General features: G+C 35.2%; 1 protein-coding gene across 1 annotated transcript in view; it reads left to right on the top strand.

The window, feature by feature from the left end:
- DNER (delta/notch like EGF repeat containing) overlaps nucleotides 1–22,829 on the top strand; it is a 97,075-nt gene that overhangs the window by 38,564 nt on the left and 35,682 nt on the right. The window contains exons 3-5 of the mRNA XM_015871494.2: nucleotides 7,202–7,296; nucleotides 9,739–9,905; nucleotides 20,219–20,364. Coding sequence (XP_015726980.1) covers nucleotides 7,202–7,296; nucleotides 9,739–9,905; nucleotides 20,219–20,364 — 408 coding nt within the window. The remainder of the gene's footprint in view (nucleotides 1–7,201; nucleotides 7,297–9,738; nucleotides 9,906–20,218; nucleotides 20,365–22,829) is intronic.

Below are 22,829 nucleotides of genomic sequence, written 5' to 3'. Positions count from 1 at the left end.
CAAAACCTCTTTGGTGGAAGTCTTCAAGAGTAAAAACTTCAGTGCTGAGCAGAAAAATACTAAATCTTCTCATTGCTTTAAAGACTTTGCCAAGATTATTCCTTACATACACTATCTTATAGGCAAAAATAAAATAGAGTGAAATAACTTTAATTTTTTATTGCAAAAAAACTACTCTTTTGATTTTCCTCAAGATCAGGAGGTGGAAAAGGCTGTTATTGCTTTTTTGTGTTTGGTGTTTGTCAGCCTTCCAAGTTGACCTGTTTTTCACCTTAATCTGATACCACAAGTGAACGAATGCTCTTCAGACTGACTGTCTGTCTACTCAGAGACAAATTTTGCCAGAATCTCTCCATGTGAATGCTCTCTCAGTCTTTCGAAGATGAATTTTCCATGGAAGCTCTTTCAGGAAGTTTTGGGAACTCCTGAGAGAAATAAATCCTCTAAGAGGGGCATGATGTATGTTTGCAATTGGACATTTTTTGCGTTCCTCAGATGGACATACTTTGCAGCGAGCACTTGACAGAATGTTCTTAGTAAGACCTGCACCAGAAGACAACATGCAGATGCCTTTGGATACTGTTTCATTTCTCTGACTGGTCTTACAATAACAAGTTAGTCTTTTCCTGATTAACAGGCTAAGGTCTACAAACTCAGACCATCCTACGAAAAATATTAGACTCTGTTGATTTCCGAAATATGATGAGTTTATCTTTGTGCTCAGGTGTTGAAAGAGAGATCTTTCTTTTTCCTGCTTTTTTTCCCCTGCTTTTTAAAAGTAATTGTTCTACTTGCAAGACAGATAAAACTAGCAATCAAAACTTCCCCAGTCCAATGATCTTTTGTATTACAGTGTTGGAAAGATAGATATTACTCAGTAATATGGAAAAAAAAAGGAATGATCTCATTAATCCTGATCAAATAATAGATTCAATAAAGGTTTTTGTGTAAAAATCAGCTGTTAGAACAGCAGTGCCCTTCTCCTATATATTACTTTCCCTTAATAGCGCTCAATTTCTTTTTTTCAAAGGAAATCAGTAGTATTATTCACATTTTGTAGATGGAAATACTGAAGCACAGAGCAGTAAAGTGATTTGCCAGGTACATGACCAGGAGTTAGAATCCTAACCATGAGTCCTACACTAACCTTTTATTTATACTGTAATGCTACTGCTCAGATTCTAGGCTTTGGAAGTAGTGATTAGAGCGACACTAAGCTGGTAGTTCTCCTTTTGACATGGACAAAACTTGTTTTACATGTGTTTTAGTCAGTAAAGTATATGTCTTCTAAATTAGTGTGGCTGGTCCAGGTGGAAGCTTCTGAAAGAGGCTGCTCCTGTTCTGCAACAAATGGATAAGCTTAAGGAATAATTCTGCTTGAAAGGGAGACATTTGAATCTTGACTGCATTCTCTGTTGCTAAAAGTAGTAAGCTTTGGCATAAATACAAAGTTTTGTGAGGGTGACTGGAGTATTGCTGTGTTTCAGAATCTTTGGTTAGTGGATCCTCTTGGCAGTGTGACTGCTGACTGCTCAAAGCCATTTTAGCTCAGAAGAGCTGAGCTATACTTACGAACTGCCTGTGATGGAATTTTCTGGGTAGATATGCAGACTTCCTTATGTTAAATTTCAGAGCTACAATAGCTGGCAAGGCTCCTTCATTTGATACTGTTTTTGGACTCAGTCTGTCAGCCTTCCCTTGGTGCTCTTAAGAGGCACTCCTACTCTAAACACTTCTGCTTTCCTCTCCCACTGGTGAGATATGTTATATGTAAGCCTTCATTTTCTTTCTGTTCTGGTTTTCTTTCAAGCATCATCCTATGTGAAACTCTTGAGGGTAGAAGCAAATACACTCATGGGGTTTAAACTATATGACACCAGCTTATTGGAAGCTGTAGTTTTCCCATGCAGCCAGATAAGGGTACTGCTTTTCTTTTATAAATCTGTCCTGAATGGGATTTCTGTGCCAGAATGATCATGGCTTATTGCTTGGCATTTTGACTAAAAGAAGATAGTAATTGATCTCCCTCTTCACATTCTATTACAATGGCTTTTCTTTTCCTACAGCTCTTCCCTTTTTAATTCTCTGCAGACATCAGTTCAGGATCTTTTAGTCAACATCGTACCTGTTTTAAATTCTCTGTAGCATTTTTCTCTCGCATAAAGAAAGGTAACAAACATTTTATATTTCCTAGGAAATAAAAGATACTTCTCATCACCTTTAAAGGTTTGGAAAAGAAGAAATTCTGCAGGCCTTATCTTGGTGGAAATGCAATTATGTGTTTAGAAAGGGCAAAACTGTAATTTTTGCAATTTACCTTATTGAATTTAAAGTTAGCATGCAATCCTTTGGAAGATGATTTGAAAAAGCATTTGCAAGAGCTTTCTTCATACCTCATTTATCTACTCTGTTTCTGTGCTACTGAAGAGAGGAAAGGCCATCTCTCTTAATGACTGTGTCAGTCTTCACAGGAGGCCACCCGAGTGCGCGGTCTTGTTTTTCTCAAAGGACCAGTTTTCTTACTCTTTCTATTAACCAAACATTTTTTTCAAATCTGCTTAACATTTTAAGCACAGACCTTATCATTTTCTTTTTCCTTTTAAGTACTACTTCTGTAGAATTACTTAGGTTGGAAGGGTCCTTAAAGATCATATAGTTTCAGCCCCTCAAAAGTCTTGACTTTTCTGTAAAATAAGTTTATATTCATCTCTTTTATTTAGATCCAGAAAAATGTGTGGGAATAATGTGTGCATTCATGTATTCTATTTAATTCCAGATCAATCTGCCCAACTTTGCTTTGGCTGCAAGGCTGTGCAGATTTCCTTGTTCGTCCTTTAGGAGAGAAAGCTGGAGAAAAGTCTCAGAGACAGAGTTAAAACCAGAGAACCATCAGAGATCACAGAGGAGGAAAGTGTAACTTAAAAATACATTAATGTGTGCATGATTTTGTTTATTTGAGTGACCTTGGGCGATGTTTCTGTACAAAAGAAAAATCACTCCTACTATGTTGGAGTGGAATTTTGTGCATGCTGTGGTGTCACTGAAGTGACAGTGGCAATTACAAGAAAGAGATAGTAATCAATTGGCTTATGAAGTGAATTATTTTCTCACTGAGTCACAGCCTAGGTGACCCTGTAAGAGAAGTCTGGAGGTTGTCCAGTCCACCACTTTTGCTCAAAGCAAGGCAGCTAGAGCAGGTTGCTCAGAAGTGTTCAGTCAAGACTTGAATACCTCCAAGGTTGGAGAGTCCTCAGTGTACCTGCTTAAAATGTTACAGTGTTTAGAAGTAGTCATTGCTATTCAGAAATATTCATTCATATTTTTTTAATAGAGTAGTGAAGAACTGCTAAGGCTAAAGGGAATTTGTTGATTCCATTCACAGACCATTATATCTGAGGAAAGTACAGAGTGTTTTGCAAGAAGTAAAGAATTTTTGCAATTCTTTAAACTTGAAGTGTTACGATGTCAAACAAATGAACATATAATGCTGTAGTCATGTGAATGAATTTTGCACTATTGAGGATTAGCTTGTTGTGGACAAGGCTTTGTAGAAATACAAATGGCTGTGTGGCCAGCTTTCCAAGAAACATGCAAGGGAACTTCATTTCAATAAATATCTTCAGAGAACTACTTTCCGTAGTACAAGTCTGTGTATGTATTCTACTGTAAATGTAGACTTAGAGTCTCCGTGTTACTTAGCATCATCAAGCTGAAGGCTAATATGCTTAATCTACCAAGGTAATAAAAGCACACATGTAAAAATACTTACTTGGGATCTGCCTGTTTGCAGGACATGTAGAATGGCACATGTATTTCTTCATATATGTTGGTGTACATGACAGAAGAATATCTGCACAGTTCACACTATGTAATATTTTCAGAAAAGGTCTAATATGGAAAAGCAAGAGTCCGTTTAACTCTTCTTAGGTACTGCAGCTGATATTCTTTTCAGTCTCGTCTATACTGCTATTCTTCCTTGATTTAGTAATCTTCCAGCCAAGTCACTGCTGTTTTTTTGAAGTCCACCTAGAAGTTGTAGAAACAGATCCTCCCCTGGAAACTTCACTCTTGTTTTCTCAAATTATTCTCTTATTTTTGTCATGAAAAGATTCAAGATGTTAACGCTGTTGAAATGTTTGAAACAAAAATATAGATTCTGTGTATAATATTCTCTGTTTAAAAGAAATCCACCAATAATGTGATTTAGATACAAACTTACAGAATATAATACAAAAAGAGGAATACTGTATTTCATATCATCAGTTCAAAAAATTCCAAACTCTGTGTAATGTGTTGAGGAGCATAAAATCTTCAGAATATTCTGTGCTGATGTAGGAGTTTATCTTTGTAAGCAGCTCCTAAACATGCCTCAGGCTCTGGCAGGTGCATGTAGATTCTGTTTTCTTTAGCACCTATTTTTAAAATAGCTGCATCATTTGTATTATATCTATGGTCTGTTCCCTGAGGAACTTCCTTGCTGGCTTAAAGCTTCTGTGCTACTGAATGCAGCAGGGGAATTTTGGAAGAGTTTGATCTCATTATCATCATATAATTCTTTATTTTTTTCCCCCAGAGATTATTTTTAATGACTTTAGGGGGTCTGTTTATGTTTTTGAGGTTAGCCATCTCACTTTTAAATTTAAAGAGCAATTAGAATAATAAAGCAGAGTTTATCATGCACTCTTTATTTTACATTCTGAAAAACATTTCATTTTGTTTCCCAGAGTTCTATTTTGAATTTCCTACTATTTTTTTTTTTTCTTAGAGTGAGACCCACAGGCTGTTTTCATCTTCTGACTGCCCTGTATTACTGTAATGTACTTGTTTTCTTTGTCCTCATTTTTCAGTCTTTCAGTTCTTAGGGAGCTCTCTTCATATGGGAAAGAGACATGCTTAGAAATCTTTATACAAGGTTCCCAGATCTGTGAAAAAGCTATGTGATTTATTTGCTAAATCAGATGCCATTTTTGTCTCCGTAGTATTTGTCTCAAATAGGATAGTGCTGGCACTATTTCTATTCCTTATGGATGCTGCTATTTCTTGTATGTTTTATCTGATCCAAGTACCATTTTTTGTAATAGAAAAAAAAGTGAAGTTTCAGCTGCTGTGAAATTCTGTTATTTCACATCCTACTGGTTTAGATAAATATTTTAGGAGGTTCATAGTGCAGGAAATCAGGGCCAGTCATAAATGGTGCTCCTTCTTGCAGAAGAAAATCAAACATTACAAATCATCCTATCAGAGGAGTCAAACGTGCATTTTACTTTTTGCTTTTCTTGGTTCCCAAAGAATATTTCCTACTTGTGCTTTTTATGCTTAACAGTCCTTAATTCTCACTGCTTTACAAACCAGAGTACCTTTTTCTTCCCATTTTCACAGGGTTAATTGCTCATGTTATGCAGCCACTCTTGCTTCATGAGATTTTTTTCCCCTTAAGTTTTGGAGATGTATACTCTTTACTTCCAAGCTTCTAATATAGAATAGTAAGGTAAATTAAATGCTTAAATTCCTTTTTATTTTATTTTTTTTCCTGCTTGTGATCTAAGGTAATAGATACAAGACATTCTGAAAACATACTGAATATGTTGTTAGATGCACTATGAGAGTATGAGAACAAAGACTTTGATACACTGAGACATACAGATTCTCAAAGAAAAAAAGTTATGAATATGGGCAAGTATATAAGAAGAAGAGTGTTAGCCAAACTCATTTTAATCTCATCAAGACTTGGATGTTAGCTTAATAATTCTGACTTCCAAGATTCAGAAGATTTAATAGGTATATTATCTTTCATTCTTTTTGATGAGTTTCTTAAGAAAATAACAATTACATCTAATTTTATTATCATAAGTTACGTGTTTGTTTTCATAAACTGCATGTGTATGAGCTGTGCAAGATAATTCAGCAAGGAAGAAAGAAGTCGAGTAATCTGTACATTTCTGAGTAGATGTGTACACTGAGCATTTTTCTTGTCTGAGTCCAAGTCAACTCTGAGACCCTTAATAATAATTGTTTGCATCATACTCTGGACTTCTATTTTTTGTGTTTTCACAGATACTCCATGGTAGCATTTAACATGTGAATTATAAATAAAAATAGAAATCAGATTCTGATTTTTCAGTAATGGATGATTAATTCATGGCAACATGTCAGGTGTTGGTTTTCTCTTTCTCAGCATAACTAACATGAAAAGGTTGCACACACATTCCAGATGACTGGAAAAATAACATCACAAATTCTGCTTAATCTTAATTTTAAGGTGACATTGAATTTATTTTTTTTTTTACTAGGGTGATATTTCATAGGTAAGTGATGAAGATACTTGAGAACTACTTAATTAAAACTGCACATAATGTTAATGTAAGCGATGGAAAAAAACAATTATGCCATATAGATTATTACGCATATGAAATGAAGATGTCATTGAAAATAGTAATGGCTTTCAAACTACCCTAATAAATTATTATTCTACATGATGTGGATCTGTTGGAATGGGTCCAGAGGAAGCCACCTCTCCTATGAAGACAGACTGAGGTAGCTGGTCTTGTTCAGAATGGAGATGAGAAGGCTGTGGGGAGACCTCATTGCAGCCTTCATTACTCTAAGGGAGCATATCAACTGGAGAGACTGATTATCAGAGACTTGGCAAATCAGTCCCCTCTGCTCTCGACTGTGTTTGTCATTTTTGTCTGTCTGAAAACATCATTAGTTGAAACAGCTTATTCTGGGAAAGAACAGGCCTTGTTAGAGCAAGAAAAGAATATGTTTAAAAGTAATCTGAGTTTGAAAAAAATCAAACCAACATATTTCCATATAGTAGAAAGACAATATCAGCGTCTGCTGTCCTCAAAAATCTTCTGATAGTGATATTTATGGAAGTGGTAAATGTTAGAGCCTTAGTTTAGTAATTCAAAAGACTGGAAGCCCATCCATCTTTTTCAAATGATGTGATCACTTTTAAAGGAAGATACGCTTAGAAGTCCGTGCTTATGTGCAGGAAGGTTTTGTTAAGATGGAATGGATGTTTATATGAATTTTCATATTGTTTAATGACAGCATAAATATGTTAATAAATGTTTCAGTTCATCATTAAAAGATGGTTACTGTATTATTAGTGCACTTAAAAAAAAACAAAAAACAAAACGTTTTCTTTGGACATGTTTTGTGCTTCAGTATTAATTAAAACTATTTATATTTTCAGATACTTCCAGATGTGGCTTGTGGAAATGCCAGTTCCAATACCTCTGCTGGAGGCCGTCTTGTCTCTTTTGAAGTTCCACAGAATACATCAATAAAGTAAAAATATTTTTTTGTGTCTTATGGAATATAAAAGCATTTTTCTTTTAATTTTCCCGGGTTTATAGAAAAATGCTCTTCAGAAACTCAGGTTTGTCTAATGGTTAAAAGTACATGAAAGAACTTCAGAAAGCTTTCATGCATCTGTCACTGCTACAACAGCTCTTTGCTTGGTGTAACTTCTCTCACATATTTAATGTCTAAGAAGATGTAAGCATTTAAAAGGTCTCTGGGTCATTGGAATGCATTAGGATTAGAAAAGATGTGATATTTCCTTTCTCCTTCATGCAGTGAACATTGTATTCCCCCTTTAATCTGAAGATGCATTTGTTGGCAGAAAGTAGTTATTGGTTAAATAATTTCACTTATTTTATGCTTTATATTTGTATTTAATTTCCAGAATATTGCTTTGGGTGTTGTCAACCAGCAGAAATCTTTGATGTGAATGTCTTACAAACCACATTTTTAAAAACTTGGAATTTCCTCTGTTTGAACCCTCTCAAACTCATAGTTTTTCAGAAAAAAAGGTCTACTTTGTAACTTTTAACTACCCGAACCTGACTTCATAGAGAGATCTGATTCTGTCAGCTGGGATGAGGTATTTCCTATTGAAAACTGTATTTCAGATAAGAATCTGCCAACACAGTTCTTCTCTGGCTCTCAGCTTTACTGCAATTTTAGGCTCAGATTTCCCCAAAATAACCCGCTTTTCTCATACTGTCATCTTATCTTTTAGAATGCCAGTTTTCAGTTAAAAAAGGCCGTGCTCACTGGAAAAAAAAAAACAAACTGCTGCAAGCAGACAAGCTGCAGACAGTCAGGAGCTGTAACTGTTAAACGTGGGAGCTGTCCTACGCTTCCCACGGGACTTTGAATCGTTCTCATTCATGAGAAGCTTAAGTAGGGAAGAGATCTGTGAATGTGTGTGTTTTGTTTTCTTAAATCAAGAATAAGCTGACGTTTGTAGATTCTATGGCTGTATTTAAAACCCGTGATGGAATGTCCTCATTACAGAGGAGTTTATGGAGTGCAAAGTGTTGGGTTTTGTCATTTTTATACTGTCTATCTTTAGTATATATATATTTTTTATTATTATTTTGGCAGATTAATGCAAGCTGATATCTATCTTCATTGCATTGTATTTCCTTTGTTAAAGACCTACATAACATTTCTGTTTCAATGGTTGAATACATAAACAACAAAAAGATTTCCATTCAGTAATTATTTTTTATTGTTATGGGTGACATAAGTGGTTGCTGTCATATTAACAGAAGTTGTTACTGAAAATGAGACATTCAGCTCTGGGAGTAGTGATGGGGCTTGATGTTAAAGTTGACCCAAAATACTGTCAAAAATTTACTTACCTGGTATGGTCACAGTGTTTTATCAGCTATAAGTCAGGTATAACAAGAGAACTTTATATTTCTGGTAAAATAAAAAAATAAATGGATGCATATGTATATAAAATATTTTATGAAAACACAATATAGAAGTTAAAAAACTGTCAAGGGGAGATTCACTCTGCACTTTTGTAGCATTGAAACACTTAAAAGAGGAAATTGTGCAACAAAGTGTCTATCCCGTTATCTGGGTGCTTCCTCTCAGCAAGAGAGAATTAGCAGCATTTCAGCAGTAGGATGGTTATGACTTATGATTGAACTTTGGGAGGATCAGTCATACTCAGTAGTGATTCATTAAGGTGAAATTAATGCAGATTTTTGGGATCTTGCCAGAAATACTTCAGATAGATTCTTTTAATTTTATTTTCTTTATTGAAATTAGTGGAAAAAAGTATCCAAAGAGGAAAGCAATACCAGTATAGATATAGTGCTCCCTAGTGGATCTAAAGTACATAAGCAGTTGTATATGCTTATTCAACCTGTCAATATTCAGGAAGGCACCATGAACTCAGTGACCTTGAGAGCATTACACAACTCATTTGATTTACAAGAATCAACCGTTCTGACCCTTCGATCTGGTATAGCAAATGAAAGAGGATTTCTACCAGCATCCCTCATATTGAATGAATGTTGAATGTTCTTCAGTCAATAGGATGACTGGATGTGTTTCAGCTGCAGAAAATGATAGCATTCTAGCTGTAGAATGGAGCTACTATTTGAAAAGATATAAGTACTAGTAGTGAACAAGGCTAGTCTTAGGTAGTGTTTTATATAAAACTGTTTTTGGACTCTAAGTTGGTGTCAGGTATGAGAAACTGTGACTCTGTATGATTAAATCTGCTTAGGTATAGCATTATACAGATGTTATTGTTAAAATATGTTTAATTTTGTGGAAGTGATGAAAATCTTCAGACCTTTTCCCAATGCCACATTCACTGTATTTAAGTACTCCTCTGTTAATAAGCTTTTTGTTCTGATGTACTTTCTTATAAGACCAATTTCCCCCACTGTATGTAAATATTCTTGTCGTTTATTTTCTTAGAGTCAGACAAGATGCTACTGCTTCCCTTATCCTGCTATGGAAGGTGACAACTGCTGGATTTAAGCAGTGTTCGCTCATTGATGGCAGAAGTGTCACTCTCCTCCAGGCACTGGGTGGACTTGTACTTTCTGAAGAAATGCTTGCATTAGGAAACAACTACTTTATTGGTGAGTAAAAACATGACTTTCTGCTTATCACATTTAGGTGATATTTGATACCTCACCCAACATTCAGAGAAACAAAGAGGTAATTCTCTGAATTTATGTACTGCTGAAGAATTCAGACTTGATGGTGTGACCATGTTTGAGGTGTTAATTCAGTCAAAGTAGACAGGAGTTGCACTAAATTCCTACACAAGTGGCACAGTTCAGTTCAAATCTAGATGGTGATTTTTGCCTGCCAGTTTCAGATGATGGAAGATATTTCTGATGTTTTATTTTAATCATCTATAAAGTTTTTTTGAAAAAGCTCAAGTAAGCCCAAATGTTCATGTTAAGCTTCTGTCAGATACCATATCATGAGATATGTTGCTAGGAAGCTTAAGCCTATACACAATAAAAAAATACAGTAGGAGTTCTGGTCTTCTGAAAGCATTTATTTGCACCACTTTTAGTCTTCAAATTTTGTCTTTGTAAATATGAGACCTTAAATATACTGTATGCTTTCTTGGGCAGTTAAATGTTAAGTATCTTTGTGGAAGTCACAGAATGAAAATAGGCTGGTACACTGTTTTTTAGTGCATGGCAAATAATACTGATTGAAATGCATTCTTTATGCTAGACATAATATGCTTAATTAAATAGAGCTTTCTGGGTTCATGGTTTGTTGTACCAAGAATATGAAGCCAAAATGATTGCAATAACAGCATTTATTGTGGTCTCGAAATATTTTACATCTTAAAATGAACTTATTGTGCTGGTAAACTTCAAAAAGCATCCCGATGCAGAAATATTGGACTGAATTTTAAGCACGTATCCAACGCAGAGAGAAACTCAAATGCAGAAGTAGTGGCATGATTTCTCTCTTTTGGGTTGGCTCTTAGCAATGGTATTGCATGATAGTTGTTCATGTAATTTAATTACTATCAGGAGTGGTTTCTTTTAGTGACAGTTATTCCTTCAAATAATTTTCTAGATCCTTATATTTTTCTTGTTACTTCCTTCCTTCCAAGGTACTTAACTGTAGTTTCTTTTTCTGGTTTCATTTTGAATTTATTTTATCAGCATTAAAAACCTCTTTGATTGCCTTCTTTGGAAAAGGAAAATATGTATGATTTTGCTTTGTGGCAGTTAGTGTATGGTAAAAATAACTAAAAACTTACTTAAGACAGGATACATTGTGACTTTCCTTCTCTGTCAGGGCCAGGTAGCTTAATATTTATCTTGGTCAACAAGCTGGCAGACGGGGGGCCCAAGCTTCTCAGTGAAAGTTTTGCTGGGCTATACAATGTACTTTACTGGTGTAAACACCTGAACCGAATATTGTCTAATTCTTTCATACAGTTTGCCTTGTCCTACTTTCGCTTGTGTAGGTGTCCTTCTGCCATGATGGTTTTTACTTTGAGTTGTTAACTGTATGCAAGTTAAAAAGACACCTTTTCCTTGATGGGTATAAAACCAAATTCAGTTCATAAGCAAGAACATCAGTACATTTTTACCTCAAGCATTACAAGTTTTCTGAGGCCTCTTTATTTTACTTCCACCTACTTCTTGTTTTTTCTTAACCTTTGCTTCTGATATTCTTGTAGATTTTTCAGTCACCGTGTTGTTATTTAGCTTACATAAAGAACATGAATCATAAATGCGTGTGCAGAACAGCAGGGAGTCTCCACTAGCAGTGATTTGTTCATGAATGGGTGCATCTGAGTGCTTAGTAAAGATAAGGGCGCATAAACTGCACTTGAATTTTTATAAATCTTAAATTTTTTGCGAACGGATGAATTGCCTATAGTGCTCTTGATAGAAAATGAAACATTTTGTCTGCATATCTGTCTGCTAGTTCTGAAGTGTTGTGACTCTCCTCCATTATGCAATCTAATAGTGAGATAACTCTTCAGTTTTCCAGACTAGACTGTTTTATGTGGCCTTAGTCTAGTTACAGCTTTCCCCAGAATTATTTCATTTTATTAAATCACTTCAGCAGTAAAAGAATGGAATACGAAAGTGTTAAGGACATGAAATCATATCTTTTTATTTTAAAAGATTTTGTGACCTATCAATGTTTATTGTAGAAAAGAGAAAACACTATCCTATGGATTTTCTCCATAACTGCATAGAAATATTCTGCCTGCTTTCCATAGCTAATTCTTATCCAATAAAGCTCTCTTCTTGGATGTAAATTTTACAAAATAGGTGATTTTATAAAACAAACATCAGTAATTTAGCATGATGATACTTAGGAAAGAAAATCAGAAGGGACTCAAGGGACTGTAGGGTGCTGCAAGCATAGCAATGCTTCCATGTATTTTCTTTACATGCCTTTTTGTTCCAATCTTTTTCTGTCCAAACAGTTTTATTTTTTTTTTTTGTTAGAGACTCATCTTTTAATTGGCAAATTTCGTTCAATGCAGTTTTCTTTGACCTTTAAAAAAACAAAGTTAATTAGAACTGTAAGATAAAAAAAGGGCATCTTCTGAGAGAGTAATGAAACATTTTCATCTTTTGCCTACAACTTACCTGAGTCACTTCCTCGTGGGTTGACTCCATCTTTGTTACCCAGTTTGACACTTCAGATATCTCTTCCATAGTCTCCTGAATATGATGTTTATGTCAAAGATTAAACATTTTTGGAAATGTAATTTTGACATATTTGCTGCCATAAGGTGACTAATTATGAAAACAGTTTCTAAGTAGTTTAGACAAGATTGAAAAGAACTTAACGTTGGAAATAATGTGCTGATTTGTTGATCTAAAAGTTTTTATTGTTTTATTAAAAATTGTTTTTATCAGCCGGTGTGAAAAACAACAGGCAAAAAAACAACCTGATCTACCTTGACAAAAGTAACCTGTAGTAAAGATCAGGTGGACTGTTGATCTCTGCCCAACTGTTTGCAAGAAAAATGCTTCATTTGATGATGTGAGAACTAAAAAGTTTTGGTTTTTTTTTCACCCAAATTCAGGACTTAAAGAAAAAGAGAGAAAAAAGCATATCATTAAAGGCATTCTGTATTCTCTGGATAACTGTTTTTTTTTGTTTTTTTTTTTTTTTTTAATATCAGCAGCCCAAATATCTACTCTGTAAAGTGAAATGCTAGGAATGATGTTGAAATTTGCCAAAGAAATAGTTAGGAAGTGGAAGAAGTGGGAACTGATCATAGTTTTAAATAAGAGACGGTGACAAAGGGATCAAAGTGTAAGCGTAGTAATTCATGGTAAGTCTGCCTTTCACATCAGTGGAGTTACAGCTTCACACAATTTGTCCCAATGCTCTTTGAAGTTAATGAGCTATTCTTGATAAACTATTCTCATATTTACAAAACATCTTTATTTCTTTTAATTCATTCTCTTTGTACTAGAATATAAGAAAACGAGTTGCAAAACTGTCCCATTATAGTTGCACACCTGTTATTTTTTGTGAATTACTGCAAAAAATAAATTGAAATCAGACTAAGTGAATTTTCACAAGTCTGAAAAAGTGAGATGAGTACTGTGATGCACTGTCAGTCTGTGTATGGGTGTTTCAGACTGAAGTTCTGCTGGTTATGAGTAGGTTACAGCGAGCTGAAATTGCTGCTTGCTGTATGTTTGGGAGGGAGCTAATGCACCCAACACTGTGCATTTTTCTCTTAAAGGATATAATGCACTACATCTGACCTTTCTAAAGGGTGTTGAAGGACATTTTCAGCTTCTACAGCAACTCTGTCACAAATATTCCATAATTTGTTACATGCATCCAATTGGAAACAAGAACTTTTATTCTGGAAATGTGATCTGCTATCCAGAATGGGGCAGAAGCAACACAGTAAAAGCATTAACATCTTTATTCTTTTGATGCTGAGATATTTAGAAATTTTTCAGTCACCGCACGCCATCTGTTTCTTACATAGTCTGTTAATTTACTCTGGCACTGGGTTCATTTACCTGCTCATTAAGGGAGCACTTCTGTACTTCATGACTAAAGGCACTGCGAGCCTCACATCCACAGGTGCCTGCTGGAGTTTGCATAGTTTCCAGTTTGTCTTGCAGGCTGCTATAGGTATACCTGCAGTGGCATACAGTAACCAAATGTCAGTGTGTTCGTGGTTATTACAATACTGTCAGTGCTGACAAAGAGTGCTTCTCATCAGCTTCTGTGGTGAAACGTTGAAAGGACCGCTTTTCTGCCTTCATGTGCCTGCTGCTGAACTGCAGTGATGGGACAAGCTTCGGAAAAATAGCAAAGCAAAGTCAGACAGCTGGTATTTGTATTTAGCCTCTGTGTCTTTGTAAGTAAAATACCAGAAAAGTTTGTGAAACTGTGTTGTTTAAATCATTTTTCAAAGAAGCTTGTGAATAGCTTCATTTGATCTGCTGTGCGCCTGTCGTTTTACTTAGCGCTTCAGTGATGCAGCTTAAAAACAACTCTTTCATAGGATATTGCAAGGTTAGCTTTTCATTTAATTGTTTATAAAATAAGGAAGACGTTTATTAGCAAAATTGCTATTTCTCCAATAAAATGTTATGGATCATAAAGGAAAAGATTTAGCTTTTAATATGAATGGAAACAATGCATTTTTGTCTGAATTGAAAATAAATTCCCCAGCAAAATCTTTAAATTATAATGCTTATTTCAATCTCTTATTTTCATTGCAGAGCAGGAAATCGGTGTGTAATCTGCTTTTCTGCAAGGTGCCGAGCCTTTTGGATCAATACGATTTAACCAACTAACTTGAACTATTACTATAAAGTGTCTTAAAGTTTGTCCCTGCACAAACTCACTTGCAAATGGATCCTTTAACATCTTTATGGTGTGATGAAGAACACTGATATGATACAAATGTCAGCAGCTATCAGACAGCTTGCTTAAATTCGACGCCGCTTTTTAATACCTTTCTTCGAGAGGAAAATTAATGCCTGTATCCTCAAGCAGAAGCGATCTGGTGCATTTTAAAAAGTGTGGGATCCACATGTACATATATGCAGAGGTGACAATATTTTGCAATTCAAACTGATCCACCACTAATATGAACTGCAGTTATGCGAGGTGGCCAGCATGAAATTGAATGTACAAAATAATTTAGTAAAATAAATAATCTAGAGCCATATCTTAAAATAAGTAAGTCATAAGTTTTTCAGGTCTCTGTCATACTCCGGTTTCGATTTAGGGGGCAAATTTTAATTCTGACCTTATGGATGGATTGTTTTGTGCTATATATGTTCAAAACAAGCATCTCTTTCCATCAAGAGAGAACAGTTTGCTGCATTTACTTAAGCAAATTGAAATAGGGCAGATTTATTTCATATTAGGAGATGTGTGAATTGAATTCACAGACAGCTATGCAGTGACATGACTCCCGTTTTAACAAGTCACTGTGTGTCAGCTGAGTATCTCTGTGAGCTCGTAGCCCATGGCGTATGTGCAGTCACTTGACTTATCCCTCCTTCACTCAGAACTATATTAAATTACTTTGCATTGCCCTGCACATGTCTCTCATGGAGTGTTCACATCTCTGTGCCGCTCAGCGTTGTGCTGCAGCCTGTGCTGGTTCCTTGCGTGCATGTCAGCCTCGCCAGTGGGGAAATTTGGAGACAACTGCTCTGGTTAATAGGATTTTCATTTTCATGCTTGCAATTTGCCTGGAATGGCCCTATTGCAGGCAGTATTGAGCACTGTGCATAGCTGTGAACATTTCCCTGAGGGTCTGGGCATAAGAGCTAACCTGACAGAGAATGGCCTTTTTTTAAACAAGGGCAGTAGCAGTAATGAGAATAGTGCAAATGGTCTGATGATGGCTAATTTCAAAGTCTTTTTCAAAGGGTGGTCTTATAAAGGAAAATGCTAAGCATCCAGCTGTAATAAAAGAGGAAGATCAATATCTCTCCCTGTTCTTCGTGGTCGAGTTGTCTCAAACTTATGTAGGTATAAACATTTGAGTATTCACTTTTTTTAAAATACATTCTATTATGTTTTAAATTAACATCTAAATAACCTTTGCTTTTTAGGTCACACTCCCTGTGACCAGTTCACTGTGGAGATATTTACATTCAGTTGATCACATGGTTCCCGGCACTGTGAGGTCTCAGATGAATTACTTAACCTGATCTGTAAAATGAAGACACTAATGCATAATTTAAAAGAAAAAGTGAGGCACATTTTAATAAAGCTTTTAACATGCTTTGAGGTCTTCAGCTAGTAGTGTAACATACGACATGGTGTATCTAAGTATAGAGTAGCCACTCCAGTGTTTCTGAGTCAGTCACTACAGATATCTCCTAGCTAACCTTGCCACCCACACAATCTACCTCAGCTGCTCTTCCCACAGTCCCAGCGATGTCATTTGCATTCCATCGCTCTTACTGCTTCTGCCAAGTGTGCTATCAGAAATTCTGGTGGTCTACATTTGTGCCCAGAATAGTCCACTGCCAGCTTAGCAGCATCTCAGAAATACTGATAAATAAGCACAGTGGGGAAAATGTGATATAGGAAATCTATCAGTAGATCAGCCTTGTCACCCTTCACAGGGCTTTCACCATTATCTTGGCCAGTAAGAAACAGAGTCCTTGAAGCCATGGTAGGTCACACTCTAAGCTACTGTCACATCTCTTTAATAAGCTGTATGTAAGTGCTTTCCGAAGTGTACTCTTGCTAGCTGAATATTTAATAATCCCATCATAGATTTTAGTATGGTCAGATTATTAAACTGAGTAATTGTTCGGTAACAATGACATTTTCTTTCTCTTTCTTATAGAGGAGAATCAGTCTGCTTAGGGATTTTCATACGCTAAGTACATCCAACTAAGTCAGGTTGTGTGCTATTTCTTCCCAAAGTTTTGGTAATAATTTTTGGATACCCCAATTTTGCTTTGTATTATACCTATATATGCCTATCATGGTAAATCTGCTTTCTATGGCTGTGCAGAAGTGTTTCTGAGATTGTAGCATGACCAGCACTATGCTCATCTCTATCACTGTAATAGTTGTTGTCTGAGTATATGTTTGATTTTCAGACTTTAGGATGACTTTTCAGTGTTTGTAGTGAAGGAAGAAAGCATTTTCAAACAGAATGTGACTGTGATATTAATGGGTGAAAAGGGCTGAGGGGGAGCAAGGAATTCTGCAGTCCCTTATTAAAAAGGAAAGTACATTTAAAATTGCTGTTTCGTGTGACATTTGAAGAAAAAAAAAGTATCTGAAATGGATCTTTGACTGATTCTCTCAAAAGCTTATTTATCACGATGGGTGTGAGATATGTTACCTTCTAAAGCAGTATTTGACCAAGGCTTCTGTGACAAAACACAGTAAGCGTACTGATTTGTATAGAAGTTGGGAGCTTAGATTAATTGCATTACTTATAATTAGCAGGATTTGTGGGCAGAGTAGAAGTTCTGTTACTGCAGCTGTATATTTGAGTCCCTGGATGCTATGTTACCTTGCCATATCCTTAGAGAATGATCTCAGGTGTTCTGTCCAAGTACCCTATGATACTGATGTCCCAGAAGTACTGCATCAAAGATTATGCATGTCATTGTCTACCTGTTTTGCACTTGTGTTCTCTTTCTGTATGATAAGGATCCTAATACAAACCAGGAAAGGATTCCTGACCCATTTTTTTTAGATTCCATGATACAGTTTGACGTCAGGCTTCTGAGGGCAATAGTAGACCTTAATGACCTGACCACGAAAGGATGGAAACGATGATGAGTGAGTGGCTCTTTGCAAATCAAAAGGGTGCTTCCATTATTTCGGTGTATAATGGTAAATTTTCACAAATGATGCTTTGATTATATGCTTGATATGCTTCATTTTTTTGAGTCTTTGAAAGCTGAACACATGTTAAAAGTGTTGAGCTCTCTTATATTTCCTAGATAAACAACCACTGTTTGAGTTACTGATACACACTTCTGTAAGAGAGGGAAATTGGTATGTATAATTAAATTGTATTTGCTACTATATGCTCAGATCACAAAACCATGATGATAAATAGAGTGGACACTTGTGATTGTCTTCACAGTATAGAGATATCACAAGTATAAATATAACACAAGCAAAGTAGTCACTTCTTGTTTACTCTGTCGCAAAAATGGTTGCAAACTCAATCTATAGTCTTGACTAAATACAGGTGTAAAGAAATCACATGTTGTGGCTAGGATGAAGGTTAAAATAGTAATCTGAATGGCACACTGTGATAATTCTAAAAACGCCTGAATATAAACAATATTGTCATTAAAAATAAAAACAACACAAAACTTTATTCCTTATTTTTAATTCTCACCTTTTTCATGTAAGAGAAATAGAAGCATATGTGCTTTGATCTACTATGCTTAAGTTGGTGAACTAGCAGGATGGAGTGAGTATAGTATTTTACCCAGCATACTGCCAGTGAAATCATTCAGGCATTTCTCAGACTATCAACTCTGTGCGCACAAAGCTTGAAAATGCCTCCTCTGCAATATAAATGGCTTCTCACATCATATCCTCATTTATTAGGTTTTAAAATTGTTTCAGTGTTACTGCTGTAATTAGCTGAACTGCAAATTGTTCAACTTGAAGTACTCTGATGTCATTATGTTTTAACCAGCTTTAGAAAACCGGTAAGATTAAAATGAACAAAATTACCTTTTGCTGTAAACAACTGTAATCTTTTTCTTCAGACCTCAGATGGAAGGAGCTGTAAGCGTTCTTCTGAAAATATACTCATACCTAGAAGATAAAAATAGAACTTACTCCACGTCAGTCACTGTTACAGGAATTGGAGAAGGAATTAATTAACCTGTGTTGAGCAGGGAGTTGTATTTAGATGATTAGGTGGCCCTCGTTTAGTCATAGAACTTAAAGATTTCAGAAAGTTGTATGTAATTTCTATAGAAGGAAAAATGTATAGCTGTATTTTTATCTATCTAGTCTTTGGAAATGAGGTGAGATAATTAGAAATTACAGGAAAACGTGTGGCATTCCAGTGAGAATAATGGCTTATTCAGTGGTTTGCTTAAGGGACTTAGATACCAAAATAGTAACAGCACTCAAAGTAGAAAGAAGGTTGATTTGATATTCCTTTAGGGAACTGTCCTGAAGAATACGTAACAATCTGCTTCAGACAAGAAAATGTGAACCCAAAGACATTTTCTAAATACCGCATTCTTCCAAGCATTCACATATAATTGCATGACTGCCTGTGACAATCACATTCAATTGTTAAGGGAAATAATTCTGGCTGTATTTTAGAGCAGATGGGCAAAAAGGAGGTGTGTACTGAGGCCAGAATAAACTGGCTTTCTTAGAAGAGGTCAGCAGATTGCAATTATTTCTACAGAGTAAAACAGACCATTAGACATTTATAACTATCCCTTGTACAGTTTTAATCTGGTCTTATAGAATATTTAACTGACTCATGCAAGCTGTTTTCAAGCTGATAATTATTGTATTGGATATGAGATTTTGCTGCTTTGAAGACATAATTTAGTGTTTCTAGTATAGACAACTTATTGCTCAAAGAAAGTGCCATTTTAAAAAGTGAGATGTAAAAATGAAGAACAGGCAGAGGAATTCTTACATGTGATTTGCTTTGGAATTTGTATAATTAGTCACACTTGAGACTTTCATATGCTGAATGTAAGTAATGTTTAGCAGCTGTTCTGGAAAGAGAATTTACTTGAATTTCAAGCAGTTTCCTGAGAAATCGGTGTATTACTGTTCCTCATTAATGCTTATTGATATAGTACTATTTTCTGTAAATCAGAAAATATTGTTCACTTTCCAGAGTGACAAGGTATGACATTCAGATATAACTTATATTGCAGATACTAAAGGAATACTGTCAAATGGAGTACATCCTTACAGAGCCCACCAAAGAGCAACACTGAGATTGTCCATCTTTTACCATTGTAATTCTGCTTATGATCTGTGTGATTTCTGGCTTTACCTGAAGTAACTGCAGAAATTTATATAAATGTTTTCCTCCACTGAGACTGATGTTAATATTCCTTGCTATTATAAACTTAAGGAAGTATATAAATTATCAAAAAGATAGCACACTAAAGTGGTTGATTCTTAGAAACAATAGAAATGAAAGCAGACTAGAACCCTACAGATAGATCTGTTTCACTAGCCTTTCCTTCTTCTGTTAATCATTTTGGTAAGTGCTTACAAACTCTATTCTAATTTGTGTTTCCATGTATTAAATTTAGGTAAGTCTGTATGAAATATGAGCAATCATGTTCAATTCAATTTGTTTGTCTAGCAGAAGAGCATCACCATGTATTAACATCTAATTTTTTTCTTGTATTTTCTCATATATTAATATTTTCTTTTTCTTTTCTTTCTTTTCTTTTTTTTTTTTTTAAAGGTTTTTTGAATGATTCAGTTACTAAGTGCATTGTGGCTTTACGGTTGACTGTGATAGTGAAAGTCAGTACCTGCATGCCTGTGGGAAGTCATTCAGATAAACTCCAGTGTTCAGGGAAAGGAAAATGTATAACGAAACCAGATGAGGTAAGGTGAACTTATCAAGATCTTTGTATAATTTGGAATATTCCATTGAAATAACACTATATTGAGAGATTAGAATGACAATAGCAGTTCCCCTGACCACTATCATATCTTTGTGCCATTAACTAAGAAAAAAGAATCTTATATGTTAACTTTCCATGCTGTACACTGCTTGACAAAACCAGACTGTAATTCTATGATCAAAAGCCTGTATTCTCTGCTGCCTTCTATACGTGTTCATTTTAATAAAGTAATATGCTGCACAATGATGTGCAGTTAATATTTGGCTTTAATAGCATTCATTTGGGAGATAAAAGCAATAGTAACTGTTGAGTAAATATTAACAGCTGTGAGCCTGCTGTGAACACAGAAAATCTGGCATATTTAGGGAATTCGATAATAGTTCATCTGCTACCATTTTGTGATTTAAATTCTCAATAAGCATGTTTGATAGAAAAACGCTGCTTTGACTTGTAACAACAATAATTAAGTTGCTGCAGTAACCTATCTGTGAGAGGCAATGCTAACATCTGGAACAACTTAACATCTTCATTCCTTGAAAATTAAACTTTAAAATGCTTAAGTTAATTTGAACACAGTGACTGTTATCCAAGTAACTTGTGCATTCACTATGCTATTTTATGGTCCAGTTTAGTTTTTCTGCTTTCCTGTATCTGTCCTTTTTCTAGGAATTCAGCATTTTGAATTTGATTTATGTAAACAATATGTTTAGATGTTCTATATATAGTGGCATGTCAAAATGTCTTCCCTTTTTCAGTGTTTTGTCATGTTGAGAGGTAAAGGCTTTGATAAACAGTCTTGTTTTCTGTTTTTCATGTTAGTCCATTTTTATGTCCGTAATTTCTTTATTTTACTGCAAGCTATATGTCACAAAGTGAACATACATTAATTCCTGTATCTATGCAGAAGCATTAATATATGTTTATCAAGGAATATGCATATACTACTTCTAATCATCACTTATGTTTCAAAAATCTCTGATATGTGGAATTTTACTTAATAATAAATTATAATGATCTTTAAAATAAAGGCACATTGGCCTTATGGCAGCAAAGGGGAGTCTGAGAAAAGGGAACTCAGTATCTGTACATCCACACCTTTAATCTTGACATTGAAAATTCCATCCAGATTTAGTGATTAATTAATCTCCCTCTTGTGCATACAGTGGAAAATGAATAGGAAAATTTAAAATTCTTCCTATCTTTTCACACTTTTGAGGAGTAGTAACAGCTCAGTGTATTAAGGTAGTGTTTATAACAGAACATGCATAAGATGTCCCTGCAGCTGATGCTATGGGATATGGCAATCATGCTGAAGTCCATTTCTAGAGAGGAATCTACCAGTTCATTGTAGTCAAAGAACTGGAATTAGTGGGATTCTTAATATCTCTTTAATGACATTTTAACTTCAGTAACACATATTTTTGCTGTCACAAACTGTTTCTGAATTTTCTAAACCCTAAATAAATAAGGTTTCTCAGTTAAACTCTGCAGTCTCTTCAGACCTATACCAAGTAGTGCTCTCAGAAGAGGTAACTCAGTAAAACTTTGCTGTTTCCAAATGTTGTTTATTTAAGACCAGACTTCTACTCTAAGGCGAATAACAATGTTATTTTGTCTATTCAGCCATAGTGATTTTTCAAATCTGACAGTTTTCCTTACCCATTAGCGTATTAGTTGCATAATAGAATTTCAACTGGGAAACTGAATCAGGCCCAGCGTGAGCAACACAGTTAAAAATGGAAGGTGTATATTTCATTAAAGAGGATGTTTTTGCCATTTTTTAAGTCGTCTTAGGGGAGATGTATCATAAAATGTCTTTATGGTTTCCCTAATGATGAAGCAAACAACTGCCAAAATTACATGCTTGCCATGTACCAACCGACTGCTGAGTTGCTTCCCCCAAGACCTTCTTCATTTCTTTATCCAGAACAGAAACTTTAATTTTCTTTACGTTTGCAACATGCCCTTTGTGATTTGCTGTTTGTTTGTATCTATAATTCATTCAGTTTGTGCATTCTAGTCTTGCAGGATGCAAAGCGGCTTCTTAGAGGAATTCATAAAATGTCTAATGTGGTGAAAATGCTCAGAGCTGTGCTGGCTGTAGTCATTTTGCTTCCAGTGCTGAGAAGATTAATGATTGCCTTTGTTTTTTCATGTACTTCCTAGTTTTATACCAAATCTAGTAGTAACACATTTGCATAATGGGAACTTTAAATGTAATTAACAATCTGCAGTAATATAAGTGTGGTGGCATACTGTCATCTGTAGGGTGCATATAGCTATAAACAAATGAATTTTGGTCTAACCTGGAAGTCTTGGCTGGTTCTTACTTATTTTTTGCTGATAAGCAGGTAGCTTAGCTTCTACTGAGCTGGGTGTTTTATAGAACGCAGACATAAAATTGTAAGCTCATAATGAAAGTTTTTCATTGTTGTTGGCCTTGAA

The sequence above is a fragment of the Coturnix japonica genome, chromosome 9 (genome assembly GCF_001577835.2).
Source record: "Coturnix japonica isolate 7356 chromosome 9, Coturnix japonica 2.1, whole genome shotgun sequence".
Classification (NCBI taxonomy): domain Eukaryota; kingdom Metazoa; phylum Chordata; class Aves; order Galliformes; family Phasianidae; genus Coturnix; species Coturnix japonica.
This window is presented reverse-complemented; position numbering and strand designations above follow the sequence as displayed.